General features: G+C 61.7%; 2 protein-coding genes across 5 annotated transcripts in view; both read right to left on the bottom strand.

The window, feature by feature from the left end:
* MYRF (myelin regulatory factor) overlaps positions 1-7,093 on the bottom strand; it is a 44,576-nt gene extending 37,483 nt beyond the window's left edge. For all 3 annotated transcript variants that reach the window (XM_047691393.1, XM_047691395.1, XM_047691396.1), the window contains exon 1: positions 7,086-7,093. The gene's annotated coding sequence lies outside the window, so the exon portion shown is untranslated. The remainder of the gene's footprint in view (positions 1-7,085) is intronic.
* DAGLA (diacylglycerol lipase alpha) overlaps positions 762-27,966 on the bottom strand; it is a 61,043-nt gene continuing 33,838 nt past the window's right edge. The window contains exons 1-20 of one of the 2 annotated variants that reach the window (XM_047691398.1): positions 26,563-26,853; positions 25,284-25,422; positions 24,684-24,895; positions 23,028-23,129; positions 22,467-22,605; positions 19,044-19,131; positions 16,922-17,056; positions 16,303-16,380; positions 14,406-14,530; positions 11,351-11,504; positions 10,868-10,951; positions 10,684-10,761; positions 9,349-9,429; positions 8,341-8,483; positions 7,947-8,015; positions 7,528-7,600; positions 6,079-6,275; positions 5,299-5,428; positions 4,622-4,806; positions 762-3,253 (exon numbers count right to left, since the gene is read on the bottom strand). In XM_047691398.1, coding sequence (XP_047547354.1) covers positions 2,290-3,253; positions 4,622-4,806; positions 5,299-5,428; positions 6,079-6,275; positions 7,528-7,600; positions 7,947-8,015; positions 8,341-8,483; positions 9,349-9,429; positions 10,684-10,761; positions 10,868-10,951; positions 11,351-11,504; positions 14,406-14,530; positions 16,303-16,380; positions 16,922-17,056; positions 19,044-19,131; positions 22,467-22,605; positions 23,028-23,129; positions 24,684-24,895; positions 25,284-25,378 — 3,132 coding nt within the window. In that variant the 5' untranslated portion in view covers positions 25,379-25,422; positions 26,563-26,853 and the 3' untranslated portion in view covers positions 762-2,289. Of the gene's footprint in view, positions 3,254-4,621; positions 4,807-5,298; positions 5,429-6,078; positions 6,276-7,527; positions 7,601-7,946; positions 8,016-8,340; positions 8,484-9,348; positions 9,430-10,683; positions 10,762-10,867; positions 10,952-11,350; positions 11,505-14,405; positions 14,531-16,302; positions 16,381-16,921; positions 17,057-19,043; positions 19,132-22,466; positions 22,606-23,027; positions 23,130-24,683; positions 24,896-25,283; positions 25,423-26,562; positions 26,854-27,966 lie in introns of those variants that run through there. The other variant, XM_047691400.1, reaches the window with a different exon arrangement.

The raw sequence follows: 27,966 nt of genomic DNA, 5'->3' as shown, positions 1-27,966 counted from the left end.
GGCACGGACAGTGCCTGAGTGTCTGGGGCCCAGTTGCTCGCTACCGATTGCATATGGAGGTCACCCAGACCCCGGGGAGAACAGGCCAGCTCACGGCTGGGAGTTTGTGCTGCGTTCTGGGAGCAGACTGGGGGGTGGGGGTCTGAGCCACCCTAGGCTCAGAGGCCCCCAAGTGTGGCATGGGGAGGAAGGGAGAGGGGCGCAGCAGGCCCATTCTTTCAGGGGGTGTGGCGGGGAGAGGGCTGGTTCCAGGTGGGCTGACCCTGCGGCATCCAGGGCTGAGTCCAAGCCTGCCCCAGCCCCAGGTCTGGAACCGTGTGTGGCTGCAGCCGTGGGGGTGGGGAGTCTGTCCCTGATGGCTCAGTCCTGGACATGGGCGGCTACCACGCCCCCTTAGAGGTCCCGGGGGCCACCCTGGCAGAGGAGGAGTTAAAAGGCCAGACACCAAGTCTGTCCCTGCGATTGGCTGAGGTGCTGTTGGAACTTTACTCTGATTTACAATTTGTTTTTTTCTAAACTCTAAGAGCCACTGATTCCATCCTGCTTCTGCTGGGCCCAGGCTCTGCTGGCAGCGGGCCCCTCAGCAGGGGCATCCTGAAGTCTTGTGAACGGGGGTGTCAGAGAGGGAGGGAGGCCCAGCTCCCCGGACTCTGGCTCCATCTGTCACGGTGGGGAGGGGGTCCCAGAGCAGCATCCAGGCCAGTCCCAGCTCTGTGGGATGGAGGTCAGGACACAGGCCCCCGATACCAGTGATCATGAGATTGGGGGGGGGGGGTGTGGATCTTGGTCAGGGGAGTCTAGCAGCTCCAGAGAGGCCATGGGGTGGGCAGCATGGGGGAGTCTGCCCCCGGGGAGACGAAGGCGCACGCAGGCGGTCAGCGCCAGGGCACACACCAGTTTCCCAAACCCGGGGTCCAAGAAGCAGTGGGACACGGGGGATGGCAACGTATGAAACTGAGCTCGTCCTGTGCATCCCCCCTCCCCCACCACCGCCCAGGCCCCCACCCTGGTCTACGTTCTTGGTGGGCTGGGAGCCCCCGCGGCCCCCTCCTCAGGAGCGGTTCACATGCACATGCACACACACACATGCCCCCTGGCATGCGCCACCTCCCCCTTGCTTCCCCAGCCCAGCAGGAGGCCTCCAGCTAAGGGGGGAAAGCCCCGGAGCCCCTGGCCCTCCTGCTCCCCCTTTAGCTAGATCCTGAAACACCCTCCTCTTGGCTCCACTTCCTGCCAACAGGACGGATGTGGAGGGTTGGGGGGAAGAGAGCTCCACTGGGGGAGCGCTCAGGCCAGTGAGGAGGGGGAACTGAGGGCAGCGGGGACATGTCTGGCTTCAGACCCCAGGGCCTGAGGCTGCCTAGGTGCAGGGGCGAGGTGATACAGAGGGGTTACATGGGGCCCTCCAAGGAAGGGGGACTTGGGTGTCCTCCTTCTGCCCAGGGCACTGACTCTGAAGCCAGCGGTGGTCATGCCTGTGCCTTCTGCCCTTTGAGCGGCCAGGACCCCTGGGGTAGAAGGCAAGACAGGAAGTAATGGGCAGGTGGGGCAGGCCCGGGTGCCCAGGACCCACTGCCAGAGGGATCGGCATGAGGGGCACCAAGCAGAAAAGGGGTAGTCTTGACCCCACCCTCCTCCAGGCCCCTCCAGGCCCGGTGGCTGCCTTGGGCTCCGTGGGGACGGGCCCCCTCCCCTCCCTACTCAGAACCCATGATAGGGTGGGGCTGGGGGGGCACTTGCAAGCCCAGGAAACCTCCTGAGTCCGGCCCAGCAACATCTGTAAACATACACAGCACTGCGGGCCACCTTGGCGTGGGGTCACCCCAGGGGGCTGGCCAGCAGGCACCAGATCTGGGGGGTGGCCAGGGCAGACACCAGCCTGGACCACAGATATGAGGATGTGGGGAGAGGGCTGCTCTCCATCTTGGCCCTGGGAGGGCAGCCAGAGGGCAGTGATGGGGAGTCAGCATGCCCACTGCTCGTCCTGTGGGGGACAGGCAGGTTGAGAGGGCCGAGGGCTGCCCAGCCCACCCGGCAGGCCACCCCAGGCTCCTCCCTGCTTCACATCCCTCCCCCATCTAAAGGACCCTTATCCCGGACACCCGGTGGTCCTAAGCTGAGGTAGGGCTGCAGACCCCCAGCTCAGCAGCAGCGCCCCGTGCCTGAGGCTAAACTGGCCCTTGGGGGGGGGCCTCTCCTCAAAGCGGCCTGGCCCTGGGGGCAGCCACCAGGAGCCTGAGGGGCCCCCTGCTCAGCCCGGGGTCTCAGCTGGCAGCCACGCCGGGGGTGCTAGCGCGCCGAGATGACCATGTCGTCCTGCTTGGCGGGGCTGGCCCCATGGCTGGTGGGGGTCGAAGTCCGGATCTTGTCCATGGCCAGGCACTCCTGGCTGCTGAGCCCTGTGGGCGTCAAGTCCATGAGCTCGCCAGAGGAGCTGAGTGGGAAGGAGGGTGAGAGTGAGATGCCTGAGGAGGGGTCTGCGGAGCCAGCGAAGAGCCTCGGGGGCTTGGGCACCAGGTTGGGCTCAAACTGGGCACGGAGCAGGATCTCTTGCTGGCTGGGGGACTTGGGGCCCTCGGCATAGTCGCTGGTGGGGCTCTCAGGCACCACCATGCAGTAGAGGTCCTGGAAGGAGCTGCTCTTACTGTCGAGGTTGAAGAGGCTGTCGATGAACTCAGCGAACTCCAGCACCTGAGGGCTGGGCGAGTCCCCTAGGCGCCCGTTGTGCAGAGCCAGCTCTCCCCCAGGGGCCGCCCCTCCGCCGCCCCTCTCCTCCTCATCCTCATTGGCCGCCGCGCTGGGGGGCCGCTCGGGGGTGACGCCCCCGCTGCCCAGGGCCGCCTCCAGGGGCTGCGTGTCCTGGGAGTGCTTGGACAGGCTGTCGGCCGCCAGCAGCTCAGTGCGCGAGCTCAGGGACGGGTTCTCCTCCGGGATGGCGGGGTCGATGTAGAAGAGGTGACCCTCGTCGCGCTCCAGCACGGCATGGAGGCTGGGCGAACCGCGGATGCTGCGGAAGCCAGACGAGCGGCGGGAGTCGAAGCTGTACAGGGACTCGGTGTCCGACAGGCTCTCCATGGTGGCCAGGGGCGCCCGCCGGGCCTGCAGCTCCGCCGCCAGCCGCTCCTGGGTGGACAGCAGCAGCAGCTCCACGGGGTCCTGGCGGGCCGCCGCCGCCGCCGCCACCGGCGCCACTGGGGACAGCAGCCGCCCCTCTGAAAAGCCCTCCAGGCTCATCTCGGACTGGGACTTGCTCCTACGGAGGGCAGGGCTGGGCTGTGACACTCAGGAGGGCAGAGACCCTCGGGGTTGGGGGGGCCCTTCCACTCCCGGGCTGCAGGGAGCTTGGGGAAGGGAGGAGGTTAATTTATCAGTTGTTCAACAGTGTGATGCTTGTTTTATAAAACAGCTCACAAGAGCCCAAGACAGAAGGCAAAAGGGCTGATGCTGTGGGTGGGGGCACTGAAGGCCTAAGGCCCGGCTGAGAGCCCTAGAGCTCCGGAGCCCTGCTGCGACACTCTGCGCTCATGGGAGCCTGGGGCCCAGACTGGCTGCCCCAGGTCACTACCAGGCGTTGGTGGAAGGGGAGAGAGAGGAAGGGGGAGGGAGAAAGGGAGAAAGCACTGCCTAGAGCTGCCCCCACTGGTTCTCACACCCTTAGGGCCAGTGCCCCTTGATGTGTCTTGGAGGGGGCACGGGTGGCCCAGATCACTTCCTTACATGGACGTTCCTCCTGCCTCTGCCATGGGTTAGTGCCCTCTGCTGGACGGACAGGGAAGTGAAGGGGGCGGGGGCAGGGGAGGAGGATGCCACACCTTGGAGCAGACATGGTCAAACCATGACCACAGGAAATATACAAATGGTAGGGAGAGATGTCCAGGTGTCCCCACCAAGGGCCTGGAGGTGGTGACCACCCTTTGGAGCAGCCTCCCAGCCATATCTGTGACCTGGCCTGGAAAGGTCCCCGCAGGGGGTAGGCCAGGAAGATTCCCAACCTCAGAGCCAGCCCCATCAGAGCACATGCAGGTCCAGAAGCAGGCACGTGGGGCCCGGTGTTACGTGTGTAGCGTGCAGGTGTCTGTCTGTGTCCATGTGGTGTGGTTTGGGCACAGGTGCAGTCCCCTGCTCACGTGCATGGCTGCCCACCCTAGTGGCCCTTTGGTCTGTGTAGCTCGGCCTCTACTTGTATGTCCTCTACATGAGCACGTGTGTGGGGGGCTCCGTGTGCTCAGAGCTACGGTTTCTGAACACGTATGTGTATGCAGGTGTGAGCATCACCACGAACACACCTCTGTGCGTGTGTGTAAGTCCATGGGTGTCCACCTGTGTGGGCTGGATGGCTGTGAGTGCGTCTGTGTGCTGTGGCCCCAGCTCTGTGCATCCCCAGGCAACCACACTCCCCTGGGGGCTTCAGTGATGGCAAGTAGGGGGCCGTGGGAGCAGCCCAGGGGCTCCTGAGCAGAGGGTCAAGTTGAACCTTCCCGCGCCTGTGCGCAGAGCTTCGTAGACACCTGTCGGCCCAGGGCGGGTGCGGGATCCACATGCGCACAAGCTTTTGTGCCCTGGACACCCCTGGGGCGTGCGTACCCTCGGGGCAGGCTGGGGCGGAGCAGGCAGGACTCACCTGACGCTGTTTCGGTGGTCTGCAGCGGGCGGCTCCAGGGCGAGGCCAGCAGGCATGGGTGGCCCCGTTGGCAGCGGCTGCTGCTGGAAGATGAGCTCAGGAGTCAAGTCCACCTCAGTGGGGCTCACCATGACCTTAGCAGCGGAGAGCAGGGCCGTCTTCCCTTTGTTGTAGTTCTCCAGCACCTGGGGACAGGTCGGGCAAGCTGGTGGCGGTGGTGGAGGGGTGACAATCATGTGGGGGAGGGGCAGCAGGCCAGGCCTCTCAGGCCAGAGCCTCGTGGGGTCGGCTGGGCCCCGCTCCTGCCCCCCTCCAGCCCAGGTCCCTGCTCCACCAGGAAGGCCTGGGCCTGGCCCCACAACCACACTAGGCACCACAGCTGGCGTTCTCCTTCACTACAGTCACCCTTCCGTGGCCAGGTGATGGCGGAGGGCACCCCTGCTCAGCTGTGAGTGTGTCAGGCCAGGTCCCTGGGAGTCTCCCCGACCCCTTCCCACCACAGGGCCTACACAGCCATGGGGACAGCAGGGGTGCAGAGACCAGAGGACGAGTTCTGGCTCGCTTCTCTGAGCATCCGCATCCTTGCCTGTCGTTCCGGGACGGCCCAGGTGCTCTGGGCCGCAGAGCACAGCGGGGCTCTGAGGAGGTGTCACTGCCCAGGCTGCCCGGGGGCTCACCTTGTTGAGCCCCTCCATGACCACATAGGGGAGGTGCTCGTGCAGCATGGCCGGCGAGATGATCACTTCATTGAAGGCTTTGTTGTCGCCCCAGATGGCAAAGTACGTGGGCTCCTCCTGCTCACAGCAGCTGGGGCGGGCACAGGGGCCGGAGAGAGGCTGAGAGTGGGTGGCAGCCTGGCTTCGGCCCCCAGGTCCCTGGGCTCCCTGTTCGGCCTCACCAGGACCTCAGCCACAGTCCCTACATAGCCTACCACCTGCTGGAGGCCTGGGCCACACCTGCCCAGCCCTGGGCAAGGCCTGGCTCACAAGCCTTCAGCCGCTGGGAGGGAGGAGTCAGGCCCCGCCCTCTGCAGGAGCAGGAAGAGGGAGAAGTCGGCTAGGGCTGGCCCATTCCCCTCTCCCCTCTCATCCCCACCCCTGCTCAGGAGTGCGGCCAACTAACCCCAGAGGGGATGGCGCACAACCGAGGTGGGAGCTGGCTGGGGCCTCAGGGTGACCTCCCCAAGGGCATCCGCTTTTACATGGGTCATAAGTGGGGAGAACTGCCCTGGGGGACACCAGGAGATGGCGGAGAGCGCTGAGGACAAAGGGTGGGATCCTGCTCTGGGTGGGTCTTTTGTTTCACCTGCAGAGCCCAAGGCTAACGCAATGCAGGCCAAGAGCGTCCTGGGCCATCATCGCCCCACTCTGCCCCCAGTCCCCGAGGGGTGGGGGAGTCACTAAGCAAGGCCAGCTGTGTCCCCCATGCCCCTGGCCAGGGTCACAAGCAGCACCTACCAGCACTGCTCTGCTGGGTGGTTGTGGACCACGTGGATGATACGGCCAGGAGGGTAGAGAGGGGTGCTGGCAGACAGGGCGATGGTCAGGTCGCTGGGGTGGGTCCAGAGCCGTGTGCTGGCGAGGGTGGCCACCTCGACCTCTTCAGGCAGCTCTGACTTGGGGATGCATTTGGTGGCCCCCACGATAATTCGCCACTGTGTGGGGCAGGGTTGGGGGAGACAGAGAAAGAGTTGAGCAGGGCTGGCTGGTGGGCAGCGGCAGGAGGGACCTCAAAAGGGGGCTCAGAGGTGACCGGGGGGAGCCAGGATGGCCATGGGGCAGAGGGAAGAACAGTGCCCACCTGCGGAGGCAGTGGCCGAGGCATACGGTGGCCACGATGGCCAGAAAGATGCCAAGGACAGATGACGGGACAGTGTTGAACTTCAGGGCTAGAAAGGGGCTGGAAGACCAGTCACCTCCTCATCTAGAGGACGGGAAACAGCCCAGCAAAGGAAGGGGCTCATTCTAGGTCGTGCACTGAGTCAGAGACAGAGCAGACCCCAAGTTCATTCCGGCTGCACCTAAGAGGCCCGGCTGCATCTGGGGTGGCCGGAGCCTCCCAGCCCTGATGAGTGTGCAAGCCTGGGTCGGGTAGGAGCAGCTCTACCTCCCAGAACCAGGCTCCTCCAGGCATACCCGGCCCCTACACTTCTGCTGCCCTGCCCACCTCTGCCACCAGCTGCCAGGCCCAGGGCGTTGCCTGCCAGAAGGTCATGGGCACCAAGGCTGGGAACAGTCCAAACTGGGCAGAGATGATGGGTGGGGTGGAGTCGGGGTCAGAGAGGACATGCTGCTCCAGGGCGGCCCCTTCCTGCCTGCCTCAGGGTACCTGGCCACAGCACCCACGCCTGCCTGGGACCCTGAGGCCGCCTTGGGACAGTAAGAGCCCCAGTGTCCTCGAAGACCTGATGGGAGAGGAGGCGAGGCTGGGCCTGTCTCTGCCCCAGCAGAGCCTCAGAACAAACTGCACCCAGACTCCCTCCGGCAGTGGCACCTGGACTCATGGAGCCTAGAGAACCACAGCAGGCCTGGCAGCGGCCTTCCCGTCATGAACTCGAAGCACTGAGCCTCGGGCCTGCTTTTTCCTGACTTTAGGCAGCTCTGGGTGATGGGGTCGGGACTCGGGAGCCCTGGGTCCCAGTCCTGACAGCTTGTGTGAACAAAAGCAAGTCCCTTACCCACTCTGGGCCTCGATTGCTCCCCTCTGTATGAGGATAGGCTGTGGGGGAGATGAGATGAGTTTGGAGGTGCTGAGAGTTTGATGGGCTGGGGTTCCCGTGACACCAGCCACATGCGGCCTGGCCTCACATGGCTGGGCCCTCTTGTGCTTTGTGCCAAGGGACAGGCAGGTGCCCAAGGTCCAGCATGCCCAAGCAGGGTAGAGGGGGACAGGGGGCGGGGGCTCACTTTGGGCTTGGTGCTTCGCTGTAGGACGTCTAGGAGCTGTCTGCGGAAGCCTTCCAGCTGGGAGAGGCCGATCCTGGGGAAGGAAGCAAGCCAGGTGTCAGCCTCGCTGGGCCAGGGACTGGGAGGGGTATGGGGTGTGGGGGCAGATAGGCAGGCACACGGCAGCCACAGAAGGGAAAAGACCACCCCGTTGGGATCATAGGGTGGGAGGGATGGGCAGGGGTGAGTCCGCAGTTTAGCAGGACCTAGCCAGGTAAGGGAGGTCAGGCAGGGTGGGGCCACCTGTCCTCCCCCTCTGGGGGCTCTAGGGGCTCTGGGGTTCCCTGGGGAGATGGGAATCTGAGGGAAAGGCCCCGAGGAGGCAGGAACAGCTAGCCGGGACAGTGGTGAAAGGGAGTGACTTGTGACTTGCAACTCGCCTGGGGACAAGATCTTTGCCCAGAACCACAGCCGTCACGAATTCCTTGGAGTACTCCATGGCATCCTCGCTGCAAAGGAAGCCCGGGGTGCTGAGGCAGGGGTGATGAGGGAGCCCTGCTCCAGCACTCCTAGGGTTAGTGTTGGGATTCACGGCCCTCTGGGGAGCTCCCAGGGGCCAGGCTGGGTTGCCTGCTCCCGGTCACACCTTTCCTGCCAGTGAGGCTTTGCCAGGCACAGATCCTGGGGTCTGCCTGGCGTTTGACGGAGCACCCCTCCCTCCACTTACCAGGCCATTCCCAGGCCCCCACGTCACCAGAAGTCAGACTGCCCAGGCCAGCTCCCGTCTTTGGCCCCCATCAACCCCAGGCAGCTCCCAGGCCCCAGGCGGCTCACCTCAACAGGCCCCCTGGTGGGGAGTAGGCAAAGCACTTGAGGGTAGGGTACTGGGGACGCAGCAGGAAGGAGAGGATGGCGGCAGTGCCCGCACCCAGGGAGTGGCCCACCACAATCAGGCCATAATGTTTGGTTCCTCGGCCCTGGAAATAGAGAGACAGGTGAGAGCCCCACCCCACGGATGCTGTGGACTAGCTGCTACCAGGCAGGCAGAGAGGTCTTCCCAGAGTCCTGACACGGAATCTGTGCTGTGTGGTCCCTGGGGCAGGGGAAGAGCCAAGCTAGACATGCTCAGAGCAACTTCGAATAAACTCCTATGCATCCTTTAAAACCTTGTTCAGCCTTCCTGATACCTTCCTGATTTTCTGGGAGAGGCTCACTCCCTCCTAGACGCTTGCATCTATACACACGGAAGACCTTTATACATGGTGATTGTACTCTACTGTAATAGGGTACGTACTATGGAGATTATCCTCTAGAACAATCGTTGGTTCACCTGCCCCCGTCTCTGCGCCCCAACAACTAGACTGGGGTCTCCTGAGGCCAGAGACCGCCTGGCTTTGGGAAGGGCGGCTGCCAGCACCATGGGGGCTGCCTGGCCAAGGAGCGGGCTGGGTCGAGGGTAGGATCCACATCACTCTACCCAGAGCAACACCCTTCCTATGGGCTCTGAAATTATTTATCTTTGTTGCCTGCTCTGTATTTTGAAGCCCCTGCCCAGAACCATCTCTGTACCTCCAGTGCCCGGCATGGAGCAGGGCGGGGGTCATACCTGGGTGGGGCAGGGCAGGGGAGCCCAAGAACTGCTGGTACGAGAGAGAGGAAGGGGTCACCGAGCGGTGAGGAGGGGGCTGGAAGCGAGGCATCCAAGGAGAGTGTAGGGGCCTGGCTTGTGGGGCGTTGTGGGTAGCAGGGGGGGCACCTCCATGCACACACCCTGCCCCCAGCATTGCCATGGGGGCGGCAGTGCGGGCATGACCAGGGCTCAGTGGCAGGGGAATGCCTCACCAGGTCTCGCCCAAAGGCCTGGGACAAGACCATCTCCTGCTCCAGCTTCTTCTTGATGTACTCAGCCGAGAGAACCATTCCCTGGGTAAGGAGGAACAGAGGTGGGTGTCACAGGGAGGGAGAGCTTTTAGGCCTTTTTTTTTTTTTTGGAAAGATTTATATACTTATTTATTTTGAGCGTGAGAGAAAGCGAGGGTGCGCACAGAGGGTGTAGGGGCAGAAGGAGAGGGAGAGAGAGTCTTAAGTAGACTCTGTGCCGAGCGTGGAGCTGGACATTGGGCTTGGTCTCACAACCCCGAGATCACGACCTTGAGCTGAAAACAGGATCAGATGCTTGGGGACACTTGGTGGCTCAGTCAGTTAAGCAACTGGCTTCAGTTCTCCCTCTACCCCTCCCCCTGCTCATGTGCGTGCGTACTCTCTCTCTCTCACTCTCTCTCAAATAAATTTTTAAAAAGATTCTACTTATTTATTTTGCAGAAGGGGGGGGGTGGAGTGCACAGGCAGGAGGAGCAGACACCTCACTGATTAGGGAACCCGACAGGCGCTTCATCCCGGGAGCCTGAGATCATGACCCAAGCAGAAAGCAGACACAAAAATGACTGAGTCACCCAGGCGCCCCATAAAATAAATCTTAAAAAAAAAAAAGATTAAAAAAGGGGGGCGGGTGCCTGGGTAGCTCAGTGGGTTAAAGCCTCTGCCTTCAGCTCGGGTCATGATCCCAGGATCCTGGGATGGAGCCCCGCATCGGGCTCTCTGCTCAGCGGGGAGCCTGCTTCCTCCTCTCTCTCTGCCTGCCTCTCTGCCTGCTTGTGATCTCTGTCTGTCAAATAAATAAATAAAATCTTAAAAAAAAAAAAGATTAAAAAAAAATCAGAGGCTTAACCAACCACCCTGCCTAGGCACCCCAGGAGTGAAGCCTTTTAGGGACCAGCAAAAATGGTGACTGGAAACTCACCAATCCTGACCCAACCATTTCCCCTTTGGCCCCTAACAACCTGGCTGTGGGGGGGCTGTTGCACACTTTATCACATCATTTCCATTTCACAGATGACAAGACTGAGGTTCAGAAGAGTTGTGCGTCTTACAGAAACCAATCTTTTCCCGTCTGCCTCTTTAGGCTCTTCTGGGACAGGACCTGAGCCAGGCAGGACTGTGGGGATCCGGTGGGTGGGCCACAGTGGACCTTCTAGATGAATGCACACTCCTCTGACCCACCTCTCCCTGAGCGCCTAGCAAGCAGGGAGGACACCCACCCCGACAGCAGGACAGGTGTGTGCGCTGGCAGGGCAGGAGAGGAGGCAAGGGGCCTCTGGGGCCCGGAAGGGGGAGTACCTTGTGTCCCAGCCAGGTACCGTGGTGCCCCTCCACAGGGAGGCGCTCGGCGTCACCGGTCAGGTCCGTCAGGGCATCCTTGTGGACAGAGAGGACAGGTGAGGGCTGGGGTGAGGACAGGAAGAGGAAGGCGGGCAGCCCTCAGGGGCTGTGAGGGCTGGGCTGGGAGCCACAGGCAGCATACCTTGGGCGAAAGGGTTCCCCGGATACTGATCACCACCTTCTTCTTGTCATGGTCCACTGCCACATAGAAAGGGGTCTCGTAGACCTAGGATAAGGGGGGCTCATGAGTCGAGGGGCCCTGGGATGGGCCCAGATTCAGAGAGTGACCTAAGCAGGCCTCCTGGCCAAGGAGCCAGCTCCTCTCTGGGCCCCCGCAAGGCTGCTGGGGCTCCCTCTAGGCTCCCCTCCAGCTCAGGCAGCCTGAGTGCTGCTGTCCTGCCTGCGGGACCGCTGTCCCCTTCCCAGGGCCTCGCTGCTGAGTCCTTGCATTCCTTCCCCTGACGGCTGGGCCGAGAAGCCCCAGGGCTGGGGCTGGAGTCGGGGACCACTGCCTGGCCCCCGAGGGGGTGAGGAGGGGAGGGGGTCCAGCTGCGCCCCCGTGGCCCGCCGAGGACAGAAGCCGGGGTGAGGGAGCGCTGCCCACAGGCCCGGCGTGGCCACTCACCGCGTCGTGGCAGGAAGTGTACACGATGTCCACCGCGGTCATGTTCTCATCTAGGAAATGGCGCCGGATGGCAATGGCGTTGCAGCCACAGCAGTTGTCCTCCTCGATGGTGACTCCTGGGGCAAAGCGGGGCCGCGTGGGGCACAGGCAGCACCTGCCAAGGGGAGGGGGGCAGGGGGCTCAGAGACCCCGAGAGCAACTGTCCCAGTCAGCCTCTCCGGAACCTCCCTGGAGAAGTCTCACAGCCCTCACGGTCCTCGGGCTCCTGGCGGCAGGGGACCCGGTGGGCCTCTCCCTCTCCCTGCAGTGCTCTCCCACCTCACCCCTGGACTGCTCCTCCCTCACTGCTGGGCCTCCCTGGCTCCTCCTCTGTCATAGCTATGCCCTCTGGGTGACCGAACCACCTACCTGCTCCCGGCCTCCAGATGCTCCCTTCCCACCTTTCAGGGGCCCAGTACCCACCCCCCCGGCCCACCCCTGCGTGCTCCCGGAGTTCCCTGCGCCCTGCTGCTCATTGCCCAGCCCTGTCCTTGGAGCTGGCTTCAGGTCCCCTCCCCACTTCATTCATGTCCCACAGCCCGTGGGTCGGTCGACACATCGGCTCACTCTGTCTTCCAATTCAGAACAGGCTCCAGCCACTTTCCCTGCGCCCACCCACTCCTTCCACCATTATCTCTGCCTCGGAGAGTCATGGTGGCTGCCTGGTCTCCCTCATGTACTCCTGGTCTCGACATTCTCAATCAGCAGCCGGGGCAACCCTCTAAGACATAAGCCGAGCCATGTCGCTTCACTGGAAACCCTGCAGTGATGCCCTTCCTGCCCAGTGTGAGAGCTGGGGTCCTTGCAAGGATGCACAGACCATATTGCATGACAGGACTTCTCACTTCCCTCAGGCCTCTGCTCACATGTATGTCACGGGGAGGTTTGCCCGGGACACCCCGTCCAGCACCACCAGCCCCCTGCCTGTGTTCCCTGGCCTGACACCACGACCTGTTTCTATTTCTCCCAAGTGTCCCTCTGCTCTTACAGGCCCTGTGTCCTTGTCTGTGTGCTGTCTGTACCTCCCCTCAGGCAGTGGGTCCCCAGGGCAGGGGTACAGCCACGTCCGCACCGGGACCAGAGCAGGTCTCCCCCAAATGAACAGCGAGCTGAGCATCTGAGCGGGGGGACCCTGCTCGAGGTGCAGGTGCTCCTCAGGCCGCCAGAGGGAGCCAGTGGCCAACAGATGGGTCGCGGAGCCCCGAGCCAGAACTCAAGGCCTGGGTGGGCTTGCTGCCTTGAGAGGACAGCTGAGATTTTTTTTTTTTATTTTTTTTTTTTAAGATTTTATTTATTTATTTGACAGAGAGAAATCACAAGTAGGCAGAGAGGCAGGCAGAGAGAGAGGAGGAAGCAGGCTCCCTGCTGAGCAGAAAGCCCGATGTGGGGCTCAAACCCAGGACCTGGGATCATGACCTGAGCCGAAGGCAGCGGCTTAACCCACTGAGCCACCCAGGTGCCCCGACAGCTGAGATTTTTAAGAAGAATCCTGAATTTCAGGGATGCCGAGAGCTTTGTCCTCACCTAAGCAGCACCTAAGGGGCTGTTACCTACTTCCCAATGAGGAGGGGCCCCTCTGGGAAAACTCAGGGTTCAGCCGAGTCTGGGAAGCAACGGGGCCTGTAGTGGGTGACCACCGCAAGGCCCGTGGGGGGGACCTCCACCAACTGCAGGGCCAAGTGGGGGCCGGCCCAGGGCTGGGGGCCAGACTCCTGCTCTCAGGCAGCTGCCTCTTTTCTCAGCATGTGGCCGCCACTGTGCCGCCTTCAGGGACGGACACCTGAGCTCGAGGACCCATCCTCTTGCTCCTCGCAGTCTCGAGAAGCTGACAAACCGCAGTGTCCCCCCACCCCTTGTCTGCAGATCCCCCGAGGGCCCTGCTTGCCCACGACTGCCTGGCTTCTGAAATACCCGCTAGGCAGGAGGGAAGGGCACCGCTTGCCCCGACCACATTCCCAGCCTGCCAGTAATGGAGCAGGGCCTGTCAGAGCCCGGGTCTCCAGACTCCTGGTCTGGTACTCATTTTGACATGCTTCTCAGAGGCAGCAGCAGCGACTCCCAAGAACGCTGTGAGGAACGCCAGCTGTGGGAGGGAGCACAGGGTGCCCGGGCCACTCGCTCTGCAAGTCACTGGGGGGTGGGGAAAACAAGGTCCCGAGAGCCACACAGCTTTCTGCAGAAAGGAAGAGCACCGCAGAGGGGTGTGGCTGCCCCAAGGGCAGGGGCGTCACAGACAGAACGCCAGGCTTTCCAGACCAGGGAGCTGTCCTCTTTCTGTCTGGGCCGGGCTGAGGGTGGAGACACCAAGGACGGGGAAGAGACCCTTCCGGAGCTTTGTCCTTCTCTGGCCCAGTTAGGAAAGACAGAGAGTCCTCCCAGCACCCAGAGCGGGGTGGTGGGCTGGTCTGGGACAGGTGCCTTGCCAAATCCCTGGGAAGAGGGTCAAAGTCTTTCACTCAAGGGCCTTCTCGATGCCCTTCCAGAGGCTTCCATGAACTGGGCCTGTACTAGGCATGTCCTTTATTTCAGCAAGCAGAGCACAGGACACCAGCTGGAAAGAAAGATACAGGTAGAGGGGAGTGGCGTGGTTGACAGGGGTAGAGGACCGGAGGGGAAGGGAGCTAGCACGCCAGATGCTCTCCAATCCTCATTCCATCCTCTCAGAACAACTCCAGGACATACGTATCGCCATCCCCACTTTACAGACAAAGAAACTGAGTCTCGCAGAGGTAGACCAACTTGCCTCTGGCTGCAAATGACAAAATCTGGATTCAAACCAAACACTCTGTGGTTCCAAAGCCCGTACTCTTCCCCGCCTAAGGATAATGCAGCAGTAGAGAGAGGCTGAGGCCCAGAGGTGGCATGGAAGAGAAGCCATGGAAGCCACAGACCCTGGGGGGCTGGGCAGGCACAGTCTGTCCGGGGAGAGTCTCCCACATGCTGGCCCTCAGGACCTCAGGGCCTCTGCTTGTCTGTACACGCTGGCCAGCCGGAAGCATGGGACGGGGGTACTCACGAGCAGGAGCGCGCCAGCTGGCAGAGCCCACAGGCAGGCTTCCGCATCAGGTACATGGGCCACCCGTAGGCGGCCAGCGCGAAAAGCATGTAGTAGCAGACCTCTTTGTAGCGGAGCATCTCTTGCTGGAAGAAAGGAGGCAGAGGCGGTCACTGTTGCCCTTCCAGCCTCCAGGCCCAAAGGCTCCCCTGGATGGAGGAGGGAGCGGCCCTCCTGGCCTCCCTAGGGACTGCAGGCCCCCCATGCTCCCGCCTTGGAGGAAGGACCACTCCCCTCAGATGATAATTGCATTTCCCTAATTATCTCCATGCAACCAGGGCACGGAACCTCCTGGGACCCGTCCTGCTGCTCCAACCTCAGAATTAATGATTTGGGGACAGAAAAACACTCGGAGCCCTGGATCGATTTCCAGAAGGGAAGTGAGAGGGAGGTGTGAGAGGGCATCACAGGGCTGGGAAGGAAAGTTTAACCCTGAGAGGCACTAAGCCCTCCAGCTGGGGGTGTCCAGGCCTTGAGCAGCAGGGCCAGCCCTGTAGACGCTGGGTGACCTGACAAGCCATCAACACCCTCTCGGTCCACAAGTTTGTCTGCAAATATGGGGAGACTCTTGTTTGATGGGGCAAGTCACAGGCTCCCCAGGGATGTCTGGAGCAGACCGGGATCTCTGCAGAGAAAGGCGCCAGTTTAACACCCGGTGTCTGAGGCCAGTGGCTACTGTGATCAGCCTGATGGGCTGGAAGGAGGTGGGAGGCACAGGTGTCCCAGCAAAGCGGCTTCCCAGTGTCCTGGGTGTGCCAGACGCTGGAGGGCTCCTGCACTTAGGGGGAATTAGTCACCTTGTAAAAGTTAAAGAGGGTGATTAGTCATCTTCTGAAGTGAAGTAGGGAGCACCTTAATAAGGGCCCAGAGGGGCGGAACCATTGCCAGGCCAGCTCTATCTGCTCTTTAGGAATGATCTGGAGAAGGTAATTATCCTCTCTGGCTCCAGCTGGAGGGTGGGGTGCCGGCAGGCAGGGAGCCCAGCACCTCAAGGCTCCTCGGCCTGCCTCTGCCCCCTCCCCCTTCACATGGTGAGAGCGCCCGGGTGCCTGGGGGAAGCGAGGCTGGGCTGGGCACCTGCTTCGAGCGCTGTGATCAGAGGGGATACGCACACCACTCTGGACAGTGGGGACAGATGGAGACTGGAGGTTTTTCTAGGTGATTTAGATACACGGGAGGAATCCTTTCTGGTAGGTCCCCGAATGGGGAACCAGACTTGGAATGGTTCATTTCCTCCCCACTGGAGCCCTGGCTGGAAGGTGTGCCCAGCACCGCTACCCATGCAGAAACATGCCCCGAGGGGACGGAGGACTTGCTCAAGGTCACAGTGACAGCAGCGGAGCGGAAGCCCCCTAAATTGCTTTGCTCCTGAGGACACCGGCTGTAGTTTCGGCCTGAGCAGCACAGTGACCTTGTGGTGGGGAAGAGCTCCACTGGCCACAGGACAGGCCCCACCTTGACCTGTGAACAGCGGGTTTCTAGTACAGATGCCTGAGAAAAGGTTCCACACTCAAAAGAGCTCGAAACCAGTGCGTTGTGTCGTGCTGCCTTCCAGGACAACAGCGGCTGCGACCGTCTGAGCAGCGCCCCCCCTCCCCGGAGCCTCACACTCTCAAGAGGCTGGGGCCGGACATTCAGAGGGTGGTGAAGCTGATTCCAGGCTTTTGACTGTGGGACCAGCATGACGGGGGCGGTCCTCAGGAGGAAGGGGAGGCGAAGGGGTGGCGAGGAGGGAGGCGATGGGGAGAGCTGCAGGGGGCCCCCATGCTGTGGGGTGGCCGGCAGGTGGTCTACTCAGGCTGCCCCGCAGAGGGAGAAGGAGCTGGGGTGGGGAGTGGGTGCGGGGTGTCCGACTCACCGAGTTCTTGAGGTCGAGATACTTGGTGTTTCTAGTCACTGGCATCCCAGACAGGAAGGTCAAAATGTCATTATTCGCCTGTAAAACCAGGGTGTGAAGGTGGCTGTCCCAGGTCCAGGAGGCACGGCTGAGATAGGGGGTCCAGGTCCCCCCGGGCTCTGATTCTGTTGCTTCCTAAGGGCCTGAACACCCAAAGGAGGGTGTGGTTTCTAGCTCTTCCATGACCCAGCCATTGTCCCCAAATCCGAGGTCTCCTCACATGTCCAGCTGCTCCCTTTCCACTGAAAGCATCAAACACCCCCCTACTACCCCGCCAGGGACCTTCCTGCCCAGGCCGAGGGTACTGCGCTTTGAAGAGGATGCTGGGAGACCCCAGTGGGGTCAGGGTGCTGGGGCGGGGGGGGGACGGACGGAGGCAAGTGCAGAGGATCGAGGCACCAAGTATCATTCACGAGGGCCCTGTGGTCAGAAGCCTCTGTGGCTGGCCCAGCAGCAAGAAGGCCCTCAAGCCAGAGCCAGGAGGAGAGGGGGCATCAGGGGGTGACCAGAGGGACCCCAGGGAGCGGGCATAGCAGCAGCAGGGCAGCAGGGAGAGGCCCGGAGGAGGGAGGGCACTCACCTCGTCCAGCACGGCGTTGCGCTTGGCCCGCTGCCGCTGCCGGAGCAGCACCAGGCCGGCGATGATGTCAGATGGCACAATGTCGAGGTCTCGGAAAAACTCAGCAAAGAGGTAGGCGATTTCGGAGTAGGCATCCTGTGAGGTCCGGGGGGGAGGGGTGGAAGGTGAGGGCGGGGGAGCGGGAGAGAGGGCAAGAGACCGGACGTGAATCCCACTGGGCTGGGGCTCTGCTCCAGGCTCAGTGCCAGCTCGCCCCAGGCACCTGCTCGCCATCAGCTGGGCCCAATCCCGCCGGGCCCTCTGCAACCGTGACCCCGAGGGCCCTAGCCTAGGCTCTGGGCCCCCGCAGACCTGGCCAGAGCTGTGTGCGACAGCCACCGAACCTCCACCTCCCGGCCCTCTTCTGTCCTCAGAGCTCCTATGGCACTCACCATCACTGCCTACCATGCACAGATGCCAACGTGAGCCATTTCCTGTTCTTCCCCCAGCCACTAGGAATCAAGGCCTGCCTGGCCCGGCCTGTTTCTCCTCTGCCTGTCTCTCCAGCAGAGAAGCCAAAACTGAGCTCCTGGCTGCCGCCTCCCCACACTGAGTTTCTTCCCACCTCCCACCAGCTGTGACCTTGAAAGGCCTCCTACAGGGAGGAGTCTCTGGGGTGGCAGTCCCCCTCCCCTACCTGCCCACAGCTTTAGGCTCGGGGACCCTCATGATGGGCCTGGAGAAGGCTGTGACACTGGGCTGGCTGCCCCTCTGGCCTCTCTGTAAACCTGGTCCTCGGGCCCGCCTGAGCCCTGGGCAGGAGGCAGGAGGCGTGCAGAGGCCACCATGCCCGTCAGTGGGCCAGGCCTCCTCCCGGCCTCAGAAACCTCTTCACTAGCTTGTTGGGGAAGGCTGTGATGGGTGCAGACTCATGGCCAGTGGTTCCCACTCTCAGGGTTTCACCTGTGAGTGCTTGGTACTTGTTAGAGAACAAAACTCAGGGGTTGCAAACTCAAAGGCCTGACGAGGCCAGACAACGCTAGCTACCACTAGGCTCCGCTGACCGCCCTGCGAGGGCCTACACAGCTACATCTATAAGTACGGAACTGTACACGAAGGGCCTGATTTGTCACTTTGGCACTCAGTTCAGATTTTAAGCCACAGAGCACAGAGTGATCAAAACGTGCTCTACACTGCACCTGACCCCCAGCGCTTGATGGGACCCAGATCCTGGGCCACCCCTCCCTGCGGCACTCTGACATCAGCCCCAAGTCTGCCATGTGCCCAGGAGAGGTGGGTATGTTCCCCTAGACCACCCCCCAGAGAGGCCCGTAGGGGTGATCCCCGCCCACCAGGGAACCTCGGGGGAGAGGAGGACTTCTTATACCTGATTACTCACTCTACAGTTCAGCAGAGGCTGCTGGAGGGAAGGAGCCACTCAGGCTTCCGGTGGCTTCCATGGAGGGCACTTGCTGTCTGGCTCAGGGAGGAGTGGTCTCCTGACCTCACTGGCTCTGCCACTAACTAGCTGTGGGACGCTGAGCAAGTCACACCACCTCTCTGGGCCTCAGCTGTCTGATCTGAAAAACGAGGGGCAGGGGGTGGGGGGGACACTAGATGGTCTCTAAGGGCCCTACTAGTGTGCATGGGGGGTCTGCCTTGAGGACCCCAAGGGCCCTACCTCCCCCCAGGGGCCACCCTCCGCTGAGATGGCCTTTCTCCAGCAGCACTGGGCCCCTCCGTGCACTCCTCTGAGCACCAGGTACGGAGGGCTGGCTGTGCACGTCTGGGGCTCAGCACCTGACCGCCCTGACGGGCCTTCCAGAGGCCTCTGCGGCTGGGAACACACTGCTTTTCTTTGCTTTCAGGTCACTCTGATTTTTTAGTATCTCTTCTCCTAAACTAAGTTCCAAGGGGGTGGATGAAAGGTCTTGAAACCTTTCCATCCCCTTGACCAAGCCAGGGAGTGGCTGTTCCCATGCTGGAGGGAGTCGGTAGGCCAGTGAGTGCCAGGTCCCCCCCTTGCTCCTGCTTCAAGCTCAGCACCCTTCTAGCAGCCCTGCCCCACCCAGCTCTGCCAAGGAGCCAGGGCTCCTAAGTGGCCGGCAGCAGGACTCGAGCCGGTGGACCCCCCGGTACTTACTGACTGCGAGTCCTTCGTCCGAGTGCAACAGAGGAACACTTTGAGCCGGCGCGACCAGCTGGTGGCCTGGCCCTCCTCTAAGCGGTGCCTGCAAGGGGAGAGAGCTGGTATGTGTGAGGTCAGGGGGCGGGGCCAAAAGGGCCACGACCCAGCTGTGATGGGAGCAGGGCGGCCTGTTCCCAGGATCCCACCAAAGGGGCTCTCCAGCAGGGGGTCTAGGAGGGACTGGGCCTGGGCCTGGCCAAGGTCCCCTGGGTGGACCCCTGCTGGCCTACAACACCATGTGGTTGGCCACGCTCCCAGCTTCTGGCCGACTGAACACCAGCATGCCCCAGGGAGGCTTCATAGGTGGGAGCCCAAACTGGGGACCGCTCTGTGGCCCAGGTGTCCGATGCCTCAATCTAAAAGCCCTGGGACCCCGCAGCAGGGTGCTGGGCCTCCTGGCCAAGTCACTGGAGCAGACGTGTCGGACAGACTTGCTTCCCCTTGGAAGGGATCTCAGATACACAACCCTCCCTGTATTGGGGGAAGTTTAATGGGCACATGAGGCTCTGCATCTCCTGACTCCTTGGATCTGTTACATTAGAGGGGACCAGGGCCCACACCTGTCATCTGCGTGGCTGACGCCTGTCCATTCCCGCCCCCAGCCCCAATGTGTCTAGCTGCTCTGATGGGGGGTCGGGGTATCCAGGACACTGCACTGGAAGGCAGAGCAGCTGGCCAGTTAGCCTCAGAGGTCCTTCCAGTGCTGGGAGCCCAGAAGTTGGGTGTGTTCGTTGTTTTGTTTTGAAAGATTTTACTTACTTTTATTTGAGAGAGAGAGAACGCGCGCATACATGAGCAGGGGCAGAGGGAGAGGAAGAGGGAGAAGCAGATTCCCTGCTGAGCAGGGAGTCTGATGCGGGGCTCGATCCCAGAACCTTGAGATCATGACCTGAGCTGAAGGCAGAAACTTAACGGACTGAGCCACCAGTTACCCTGAAGTCAGTGTGTTCTGAGCATAAATTTAGGAGACCCAACATCAAATATGTAAGCTTCCAGACTGAACAAGCTTTTGTGACATGTGCCCTCCCCTCCCTCTGGTTCCTGCTGTTGCTGCTGCTGCTTGGTGGTCCAGAGGGGAAGGCATGGGCGGCCTCAAATGCGTGCAAGGCACTTAGTATCCATCAGGAGTGACAGGCCAGGCCCTCCTTCCTGAGCCCTCTGCAGCGAAGGGCTGCTTCCTTATGGAAGTGGGCCACAAGGACAGGGAAGGCCACAGGGCTTTCCAGAGCTAGAGAAGGGGTTAGGACACGAAGGTACGTGGGGTACGAAGGGTACAGGGGAACTGGTGCTTCTGGGATCTACCAGTTCTCAGGGACTTGGGCAGTCTTATCATAAAGCGACATCCCCCTGCCAGGGGCTTGATGAAGGGAGAGCGAGCCGACAAGCCACAGGCTGGGATCCCAGAGCATCACATTCTTTAACCCATCCTAATTAATCTAAGGGGCTTTTCAACATTCAAAGAGTATTTCCTGCTGGGCCTCTGGCTGAGGGCAGTGCCGACTGTAGGCTTTCCTGCATCCCCCATACGCCCACCAGGAGGAAGATGGAGCCAGGACCAGGTTTGGCCTGATGCATTAGTTAGGCTGCAGAGAGCGACACTAGGCAGAGAGAGAGTGAATCTGAAGAGCAAGTTCATGGCCTCCCATGGACTCCCACTCCCATGGGAGTGCAGACACCCCTGCAAAGATCCAAGGTCAAGGCTCCCAGTGAGCAGTGCCAGGAAGAACCCATTGCTCCACCCCTACCAGATTTCACGGAAAGGAGAGAAGGCCCAGGACTTAAACAGGTTCCTGACTTCCAGGTGCTAAAATGATCTGTCAGTGCGGCACGGGTGGGGGCGCGCATCCGGCCCCACACCTGGAAGTGGATGAAGGGCGGGCGGGCATGAAGACGTCCTTGTTAGAAATACTGCTGGTTTCAGAGGGTCAGTGGAGGGCCCGTGGAGACCAGGCTGAGAGGTAGCCACATTAACCCAGCCGCAGCCTAGGCCGCCCTCCCAGCCCCCGCAGAGAGCTGGAGAAAATGCAACAGGTCAGAGCCCGTGAGCTCTGAGGCCTCTTACTTAGCCCCACACGGCCCGAAACCGCAGGAAAACTTTCTAATTAAAACAACAGCCCCCAGCGGCAAAGGCATTAGCTTCCCTGGCCCCAAAGGCAATTACCCAGAGTCAGGCAGGGGAGATTTTTTTTTTCCCAGGGCCCCAGAAGCCCAGAAACCAGGTCAGGTGGGGGCGTATGCTCAGAATGAGCAAAACGGGATGGGTGGTGATGGCCTGCTATGCTGGTTGGGAGAACGGGCTCTGGGGCCTTGGCTCTGAGACCTGGTATTTTGGGCTGGGAGGTGGCCAGCCCAGGCGCGGGTGTGGCTCTGGCTGCTGCACTGAGCTGACCTGGAGGGCCTAAGGGGAGCTCAAAGCAGAATTCCCACTGGGCCTGGGGGCCTGGGCAGCCCACCGAGGTCCCCCAAATCCCCTGTCCTGGGGATGGAGTGCCAGTCTGCTCCCCATCAGCGTGACCTGCGGCAAGTGACCTGCCCTCCCCGGAACTCAGACTCCTCGCCCACAGAATAGGCTTCCTAAAGGCACCAGGGTCAGCAAAAGTACTGAATGGACTGATGGTGGGAAAGGGCTCGTGGCAGGGCCTAAGTCACAGGAGAGGCTCCGTGCCCCACCCATCTCTTTCTTTCACTAAACAGGAATTACTGTGACCCTGGATTCCCTCTCTCTTTTTCTTTACCATGGCACAGCGTTTCCCCTTTCTTCAAAACACTGTGCAAAACCTACCCCCTCCAGGAAGCCTTCCTTGATTAACCTTCTCCAGCCCCCTTAATCCCAGAGGCCACCCAGCCTAGTAGTTAGGAGCAAGGGCCCTAAAGCTAGACCGCCCGGGCTGGGGCCTAGAACCACCATTTCCCAGCTGGGTCTCTGGGGCAAGTCACACAACTCCGTGTTCCTGATCTGTCTGTGTTAAGGGGGTGATGCTAACAGCCCCCTCACAGAGCTGCTGTCAGTGAGGGTGCGTGCTGCTTGGCCTGGTTTAGGCCTGCTTCCTGCTACGATGACCGCTGGCGTTAGCAGCACCGAAGGTGGAGCCAATGGTCACAAGGGCCCCCCTGGCCGAGCATGTACCAAATGGTGAGCACAGTACCAACCACTTTGTGCTCATTCAAATCTCACAGCAGCCATCAGAAGCAGGAGCTGTTGTGATTCCCACTCTACAGACCAGGAAACTGAGGCTGGGAGAGTCTAGGACTGTAACACATGTGCATGGCTCCCGCAGGCCAGCATGCAGTCCGGCACGTGGTTCGGAAGGCACAGGGCCAGCCCGGCCGCCCCTCCGTGAACCTCCGCGGGGCTACCCGCCCACCCCGCCTGCTCACCGGAGGTTGTAGGTCCGCAGGTTGCGCTGCCGCCTCTTGGTGGCTCTCAGCTTGACGAAGGTGCGGCCCGTGGGGTCGAAGACGCAGAGGACAGTGATGCAGACACTGAGGATGACCACCCAATTGCAGACGACCATCCCTGTGGGGCAGCAGTGGGAAGCAAGAGGTTGGGTGCTGGGGGAGCCTCCTTGGCTCAGGGGCACTGTTGCCTCCCGATCAGCCTGCTTCTGGGGCCCAAGAGCGAGGCTCAGCAGCCCCCGGCCCTGGCATCTGGCCACCTGATTGTTCCGTGCTGAGCCACAACCCCAAGGCCCACCCTCGGCACAGAGCAGGCAGATCTAGGGGCTCCCGGTGAGGATCTGAGCGGCCCTCCCCTGCTGCCTACCCCTCCTCCACACCAGGTGCGCCTAAGGGGGCAGGCCGGGCCTGGGAAGAAGCCCACAGCCTCAGCCACCACCCTGCCTGGCGTCCGTCCGGCAACCGCTTCCCTTGGGATGTGCCTGAGCTTCCCCCTCTCCCAGCTCACCCCGTCCCTCCCAGCCCTAGAGCCGGCTGACATACCGAGGGTGACATTCTTGGCAGTGAGGTCGTTGCACGAGGTGTAGTACTGAGTGAGCCAGACAATGCCCACGATGGCGTAGATGAACTCGATCACCAGGATGGCTGCGAGGAGAGGAGGGAGCGTGCTGGAGGACACTCCAGTCCGCCTGCCCGGGAAGGACCCCTCTGCAGCAGGGGCACCAGACTCCCGCCCCCCAGCACAGGCCTCGAGGCAGAGAGGGCCCAGGGAGAGTGGCTGTCCCACCACCGGTCTGTCCTTCTACAGCGTACCCACCACCTATTCTAGCTTAAGCACCCTCAGGCCCCGACGCCTCCCTGAGAGGGGACTGAAAAGGCGGATGATGAAGAGGCATTTCGCTGCTCTTTCGGGATTTTAGACTTATGTCCATGAACTCTGGTATCAGATGCATCTTAGGCAAGTTACCTAATCTCCCTGGGCCTCCGCTTCCTCATCTGTAAAATGGGGTGACAACGTCTGCGTTACAGGAGCACGGAGAATGAGATGAGAGACGGTTCGTCTCACGGAGACTGCTATTTCCCAGAGGAGGCTCCGGCACTCAGGGCAGGAGGCAAGAGGAGCCCCAGCAGGCCAGGGAGGCCCCCGGGGGCACGAGCAGCCTTTGAGGCCCCAGCTTGGCAGGCACCACCTGCGGCAGCTGAGCTCCAGGCTTTGGAGACAGACAACCTGGGTTCTAATCTCAGCTCACGCCCTCTCTCAGTCTCTCTCTCTCTCTCTCTCTCTCTCTCACACACACACACACACACACACACACTGGCCATGTGACCTTGAGGGCACTAATTAACCTCCCTGGGCAGGGGCGGGGGTGGCCCAGATTCCTCATCTGTAAAGGGAGACCAGTAATGGCTCCTCCCTCAGCTAACAAGGGGAAGGGCTTAGCACAGTTCCGGAGGCACTTCGGAAAGATGGGACTAGCAGCTGAACCCCAAGCCCAGAAAAAGGACACAGGCAGGCCCTCTAGGGAGTGGCTCCGGACCCCTGAGGGGTTTCCAGGGAAAGGGGGGCCACTCTTTGGTGGAGGCTTTCAAAGCAGCAGAAGAGAGGCACTTGGCCTAGAACAGGGGCCAACAACTTCCCCTGCAAGGGCCAGAGAAAATATTTTAGACTTTGTGGGTCCTCATCTCTGTCCTGACTACTCAGCTCTGCCGCAGAACCAGTGAGTACGTCAATGAATGAGTGTGGCTGGGTGCCAATAAAACTTTATTTGCACAGGGGCGCCTGGGTGGCTCAGTGGGTTAAGCCGCTGCCTTCGGCTCAGGTCATGATCTCAAGGTCCTGGGATCGAGCCCCGCATCAGGCTCTCTGCTCAGCAGGGAGCCTGCTTCCTCCTCTCTCTCTGCCTGCCTCTCTGCCTGATTGTGATCTCTCTGTCAAATAAATAAATAAAATCTTAAAAAAAAAAAAAACTTTATTTGCACAAACAGACGGCAGGCTGGATGTGGCCCTCGGGCTGCAGTCTGCCCTCCCCGGTCTAGAGCACAAGCTCGGTAAGTCTGCTGGTTCTCGGCTGGCCACTGGTGCTGGCCCAGGGCCTGGCCCATCGGGTGGGCCCCACAGATGCTGGCCGGCTGAGTGGAGCAGGAGAGGTGGGTAGAAGGGGGTGGGGAGCAGCCCCCACCCCCGGGGGCGGCCCTTACCCAGGCGCACGTAGAGCACATACTGCATGGACTCGCGGGGCTCTGTGTAGAGGATGCCCCCGCGCATGCTCAGCCAGATGATGGCCATCTCGGCGATCATGCAGCTCAGCAGGATGCCCAGGTAACCGCGGCCGTGGTCCACCAGGTTCAGGGAGCAGGCCTCGTTCGGGTTGTAGACCAGGCCGAAGAGCACCACAGACAGGATCACAAACCTGGGGAGATGCACATGTGACAGGGGGCCAGGGAATCCGGATGCCTTCCATGGCCCCTGGCCAGCAGGACGTGGCAGGTGGAGGGGCTGCACTGCTTCGGGCTCAGGACCACCATCCACCTGGCCTCTGAGGACATGGGTGGCCAGGGACAGGGACGTGAGGGCAGGGAGCCCAGCTGCTGGCCGTTGGGGGACAGCGGCAGCAGCCCTGCCTGGTGATGGTGCCCGGTCCGGCAGGGGACCAGGCAGGGTCTCTGCGCTCCACGTGGGTATTTCCCGAAGCGATGGGTACTCCAGACACCAACTCCTAGGAGCTGGGAGCACGACAGGGTCAGGTCAGACAGCTAGAAAACCTTCCTCCAGGCCTGCGGCATGGCCCTAAGACTCACCAGGTGGTGTGCAAGAGGAAGAGGAAGATGGCTGGCAGGACGAGGTCATCACTGCCCACAGACCAGCGCCGCCGGAACACCACGATCCCGGGCATGGCTGGCAGCTCTGCAGAGGCTCAGCGGGCCTGGTGCTCACCTCCTGAAAGACAGCGGAGGGCCCTGTGGCTGCCGCTGGGGCACCCGGGGCCACTGCACTCCTGGCCGGGTGTGCCCAGCACAGAAGCATCTCTCCCAGGCCCCACAGTTGAGCTGCTTCCAGACCACTGCAAATGCTGAGCCATCCCCGGGCAGGACCCACCTCCAACCCTATCCGCTGCTCAGAGCCACTGTAAAGGACCTCAGCAGCCAGAGACGGGCTGCTGCCTCACCCGAGGGCTCTCTTGCCCCCAAGCCTGGCGCCAGCCCTTTGGGATTGGCTCTCCCGGGGATTACTACAACAGTAACTACTCAGTTCCATTAAAGACTTGGGCTTACCCAGCTGCCTCCCCCTCCATAGGGTCAGGGGAGCCCCCAGCTCCCCTGCTGCCTCTTCTCCAGGAGACCCGGCCCAGTGTGTGGAGTCTTGGGGGGGGTGTGAGGGGGGGCTTTCCAGACCAAGCACCAGCCTGTCCCTCAGCACAAACTGAACAAGACAGGTTGAGGGCTGAAGAACTTGGGGAGGGTGGGGGGAAGGGTGCACATGGATCTGGCATGTACGGAGGCAGGAGAGCGCACCTAGCACATAGCAGGTGGTCGGGAAAGATGTGCTGAATGAGGTCTTCAGTTTCTTGCTTTGCTGGAGCCCTGGGACCATGCTCTGGCACTTGATCTCACACTCACCACACAGAATGCCTAGCCACAGCTATGCCTCTTGGTAGGGAGGGACACAGCCGGGACCCAGGGTCAGGGGCACAACTGGGGCTACCCAGCTCCTCTGCTGCAAGGGCAGTGAGTCCTACAGGGTACCCTATCCTCCTGGGACCCACATATCCCATGTCTACCCTGAGCCATGCACGCTTCGCTGCCCGGTTCAGAGCTCTCTAAAGCGGAATTCAAGTCAGCCACAGGCAAGCTTGGGGTGGACCGCCTAAGAGTCCAGGACCCCCATGCCCCACAGCCCTAGGAGCAAAGGGAGCACTGCAGGCCAGGAGGCTCCCCACACAGGGTGGGGTGGGAGTTGGTCCGGGAGTTACTGGTGAGGGGCTCCAGGGCTGCCCTGTGCTGGACTGTGCAGAGGAACCCCTGCTGCGGGGGTGGGCACCCCGCTGCTAGACAGCTGCCCCCAGGCCCAGAGGCTTACATGGCACCTGGTCCAGAGGCGGGCGGCAAGTCCTCCTCTCCCCGGTGACGGCTCCGAGGAAAGCGACTGTCCTCAGAGACCAGCATCACTTGGGAAGCAAGTGACCAAGTATCCCCCGGCCGGTGGGCACGGCCCTCAGGTTGGATGAGGGGCCATTGGGCTGGGTGGCCAGCCGGCATGTCCAGGCCGGCCCGTCTCTGTCGCGCTCTCTCCGGTGCGGCCACTTCAGCCAGCCACTGCCAGGCTGCTCCCTGTGAGCTGGCGGGCGAGCTGGCGGGCGGACTGGCGGGCTAGGCTGTCGGGGTCGTGCCTACTCCTCCCCCCCTCAGGAAGTGATGTCATCCCACTCTCTCCAAGGAGGAGTCAGAGCGCGGATTCTGGGAAGTGGGGAGAAGGATGAAGAGCCCGGAGCCAGAGCGCATGGTGGAGTGGCCGGGCGGGGGCAGGGGTCTGGGGCTCCAGCAGGGTGCAACCCTGACAAGCATCCCTGACCAGCACTAGCGACCCCCAGATCAGAAGAGCCAGGACACTGTGCAGTGGCAGCCTGGCTGGGGCAGGCCAGAGCTGCCAACAGCTGGTGTTTCAGCCCCCGTTTCTCTACAGCCCCTCCCTGTCTCCAGGTGGCTCTGCTGAAAAATGCTGGGCTCAGGGGGCCCCCTCACGTGATGGAATGGGGCCAGGCCGAGGTCAGGCCAGCGGGGGCAGGGGGGGTGGGGGAGGTCCCAGCAGGTGCAGCTCTCCCAATCCCTTCTAAACCCCTAATCTGAAGGACCCTGCGGTGGTGGCTGGCGGAGGAAGGGGAGTGCCTTCCCGAGAGAGGCTGGGGGCTAGGGGCTGGAGGCCAAGTGTCCTGCCCAGAACATCTTGTCCACAATCCCCTGGATGGGTACCAGCCCCTCTCCGCCCCCCCCCCCCGCCCCACTTCACTTCTGGGAGTCCAGACTGGCTAACGCTCCTTCACCCCATGCCTGCAAGCGCACACGGCCCTGCCCTCTCTGCTCCCTGGCGGGAAGGTGGGGAGCGCCTGGCTCCCAGCCCTGCAGACCCAGCTTGAGATGGGTCAAGACGCCCGAGAGATACAGCCAGTGGCAGCCTCTGACCAGGCTCAGGGGGGCGACCAGCCTGAGGCCAGCAGCCATGGTTAGCGCCAGTGCCCACCTAGATCATGTGACCCCACCGGGTGCCCCACTTCAGGCCTGGGCACCACACCCTGCTCCTCCAGCCCATCCCCGCAGCCAGCACACCACTGCAGAATCCCAGGCACAGGCCTGAGTGCCCACACTGCCTGGCTTCGAACCTGGGCCCCACCACCCGCTGGCCGTGGGACTTACGATCTGTGCCTCAGTTTCCTCATCTGTAAAATGTCACTCAACCCCGCCTGCTAAAGTTCCGGGGAGGACTGCA

This window comes from Lutra lutra, chromosome 10 (genome assembly GCF_902655055.1).
Source record: "Lutra lutra chromosome 10, mLutLut1.2, whole genome shotgun sequence".
Classification (NCBI taxonomy): Eukaryota; Metazoa; Chordata; class Mammalia; order Carnivora; family Mustelidae; genus Lutra; species Lutra lutra.
Note: the sequence above shows the minus strand (reverse complement) of the source record. Positions and strands in the feature narration are given on the sequence as shown.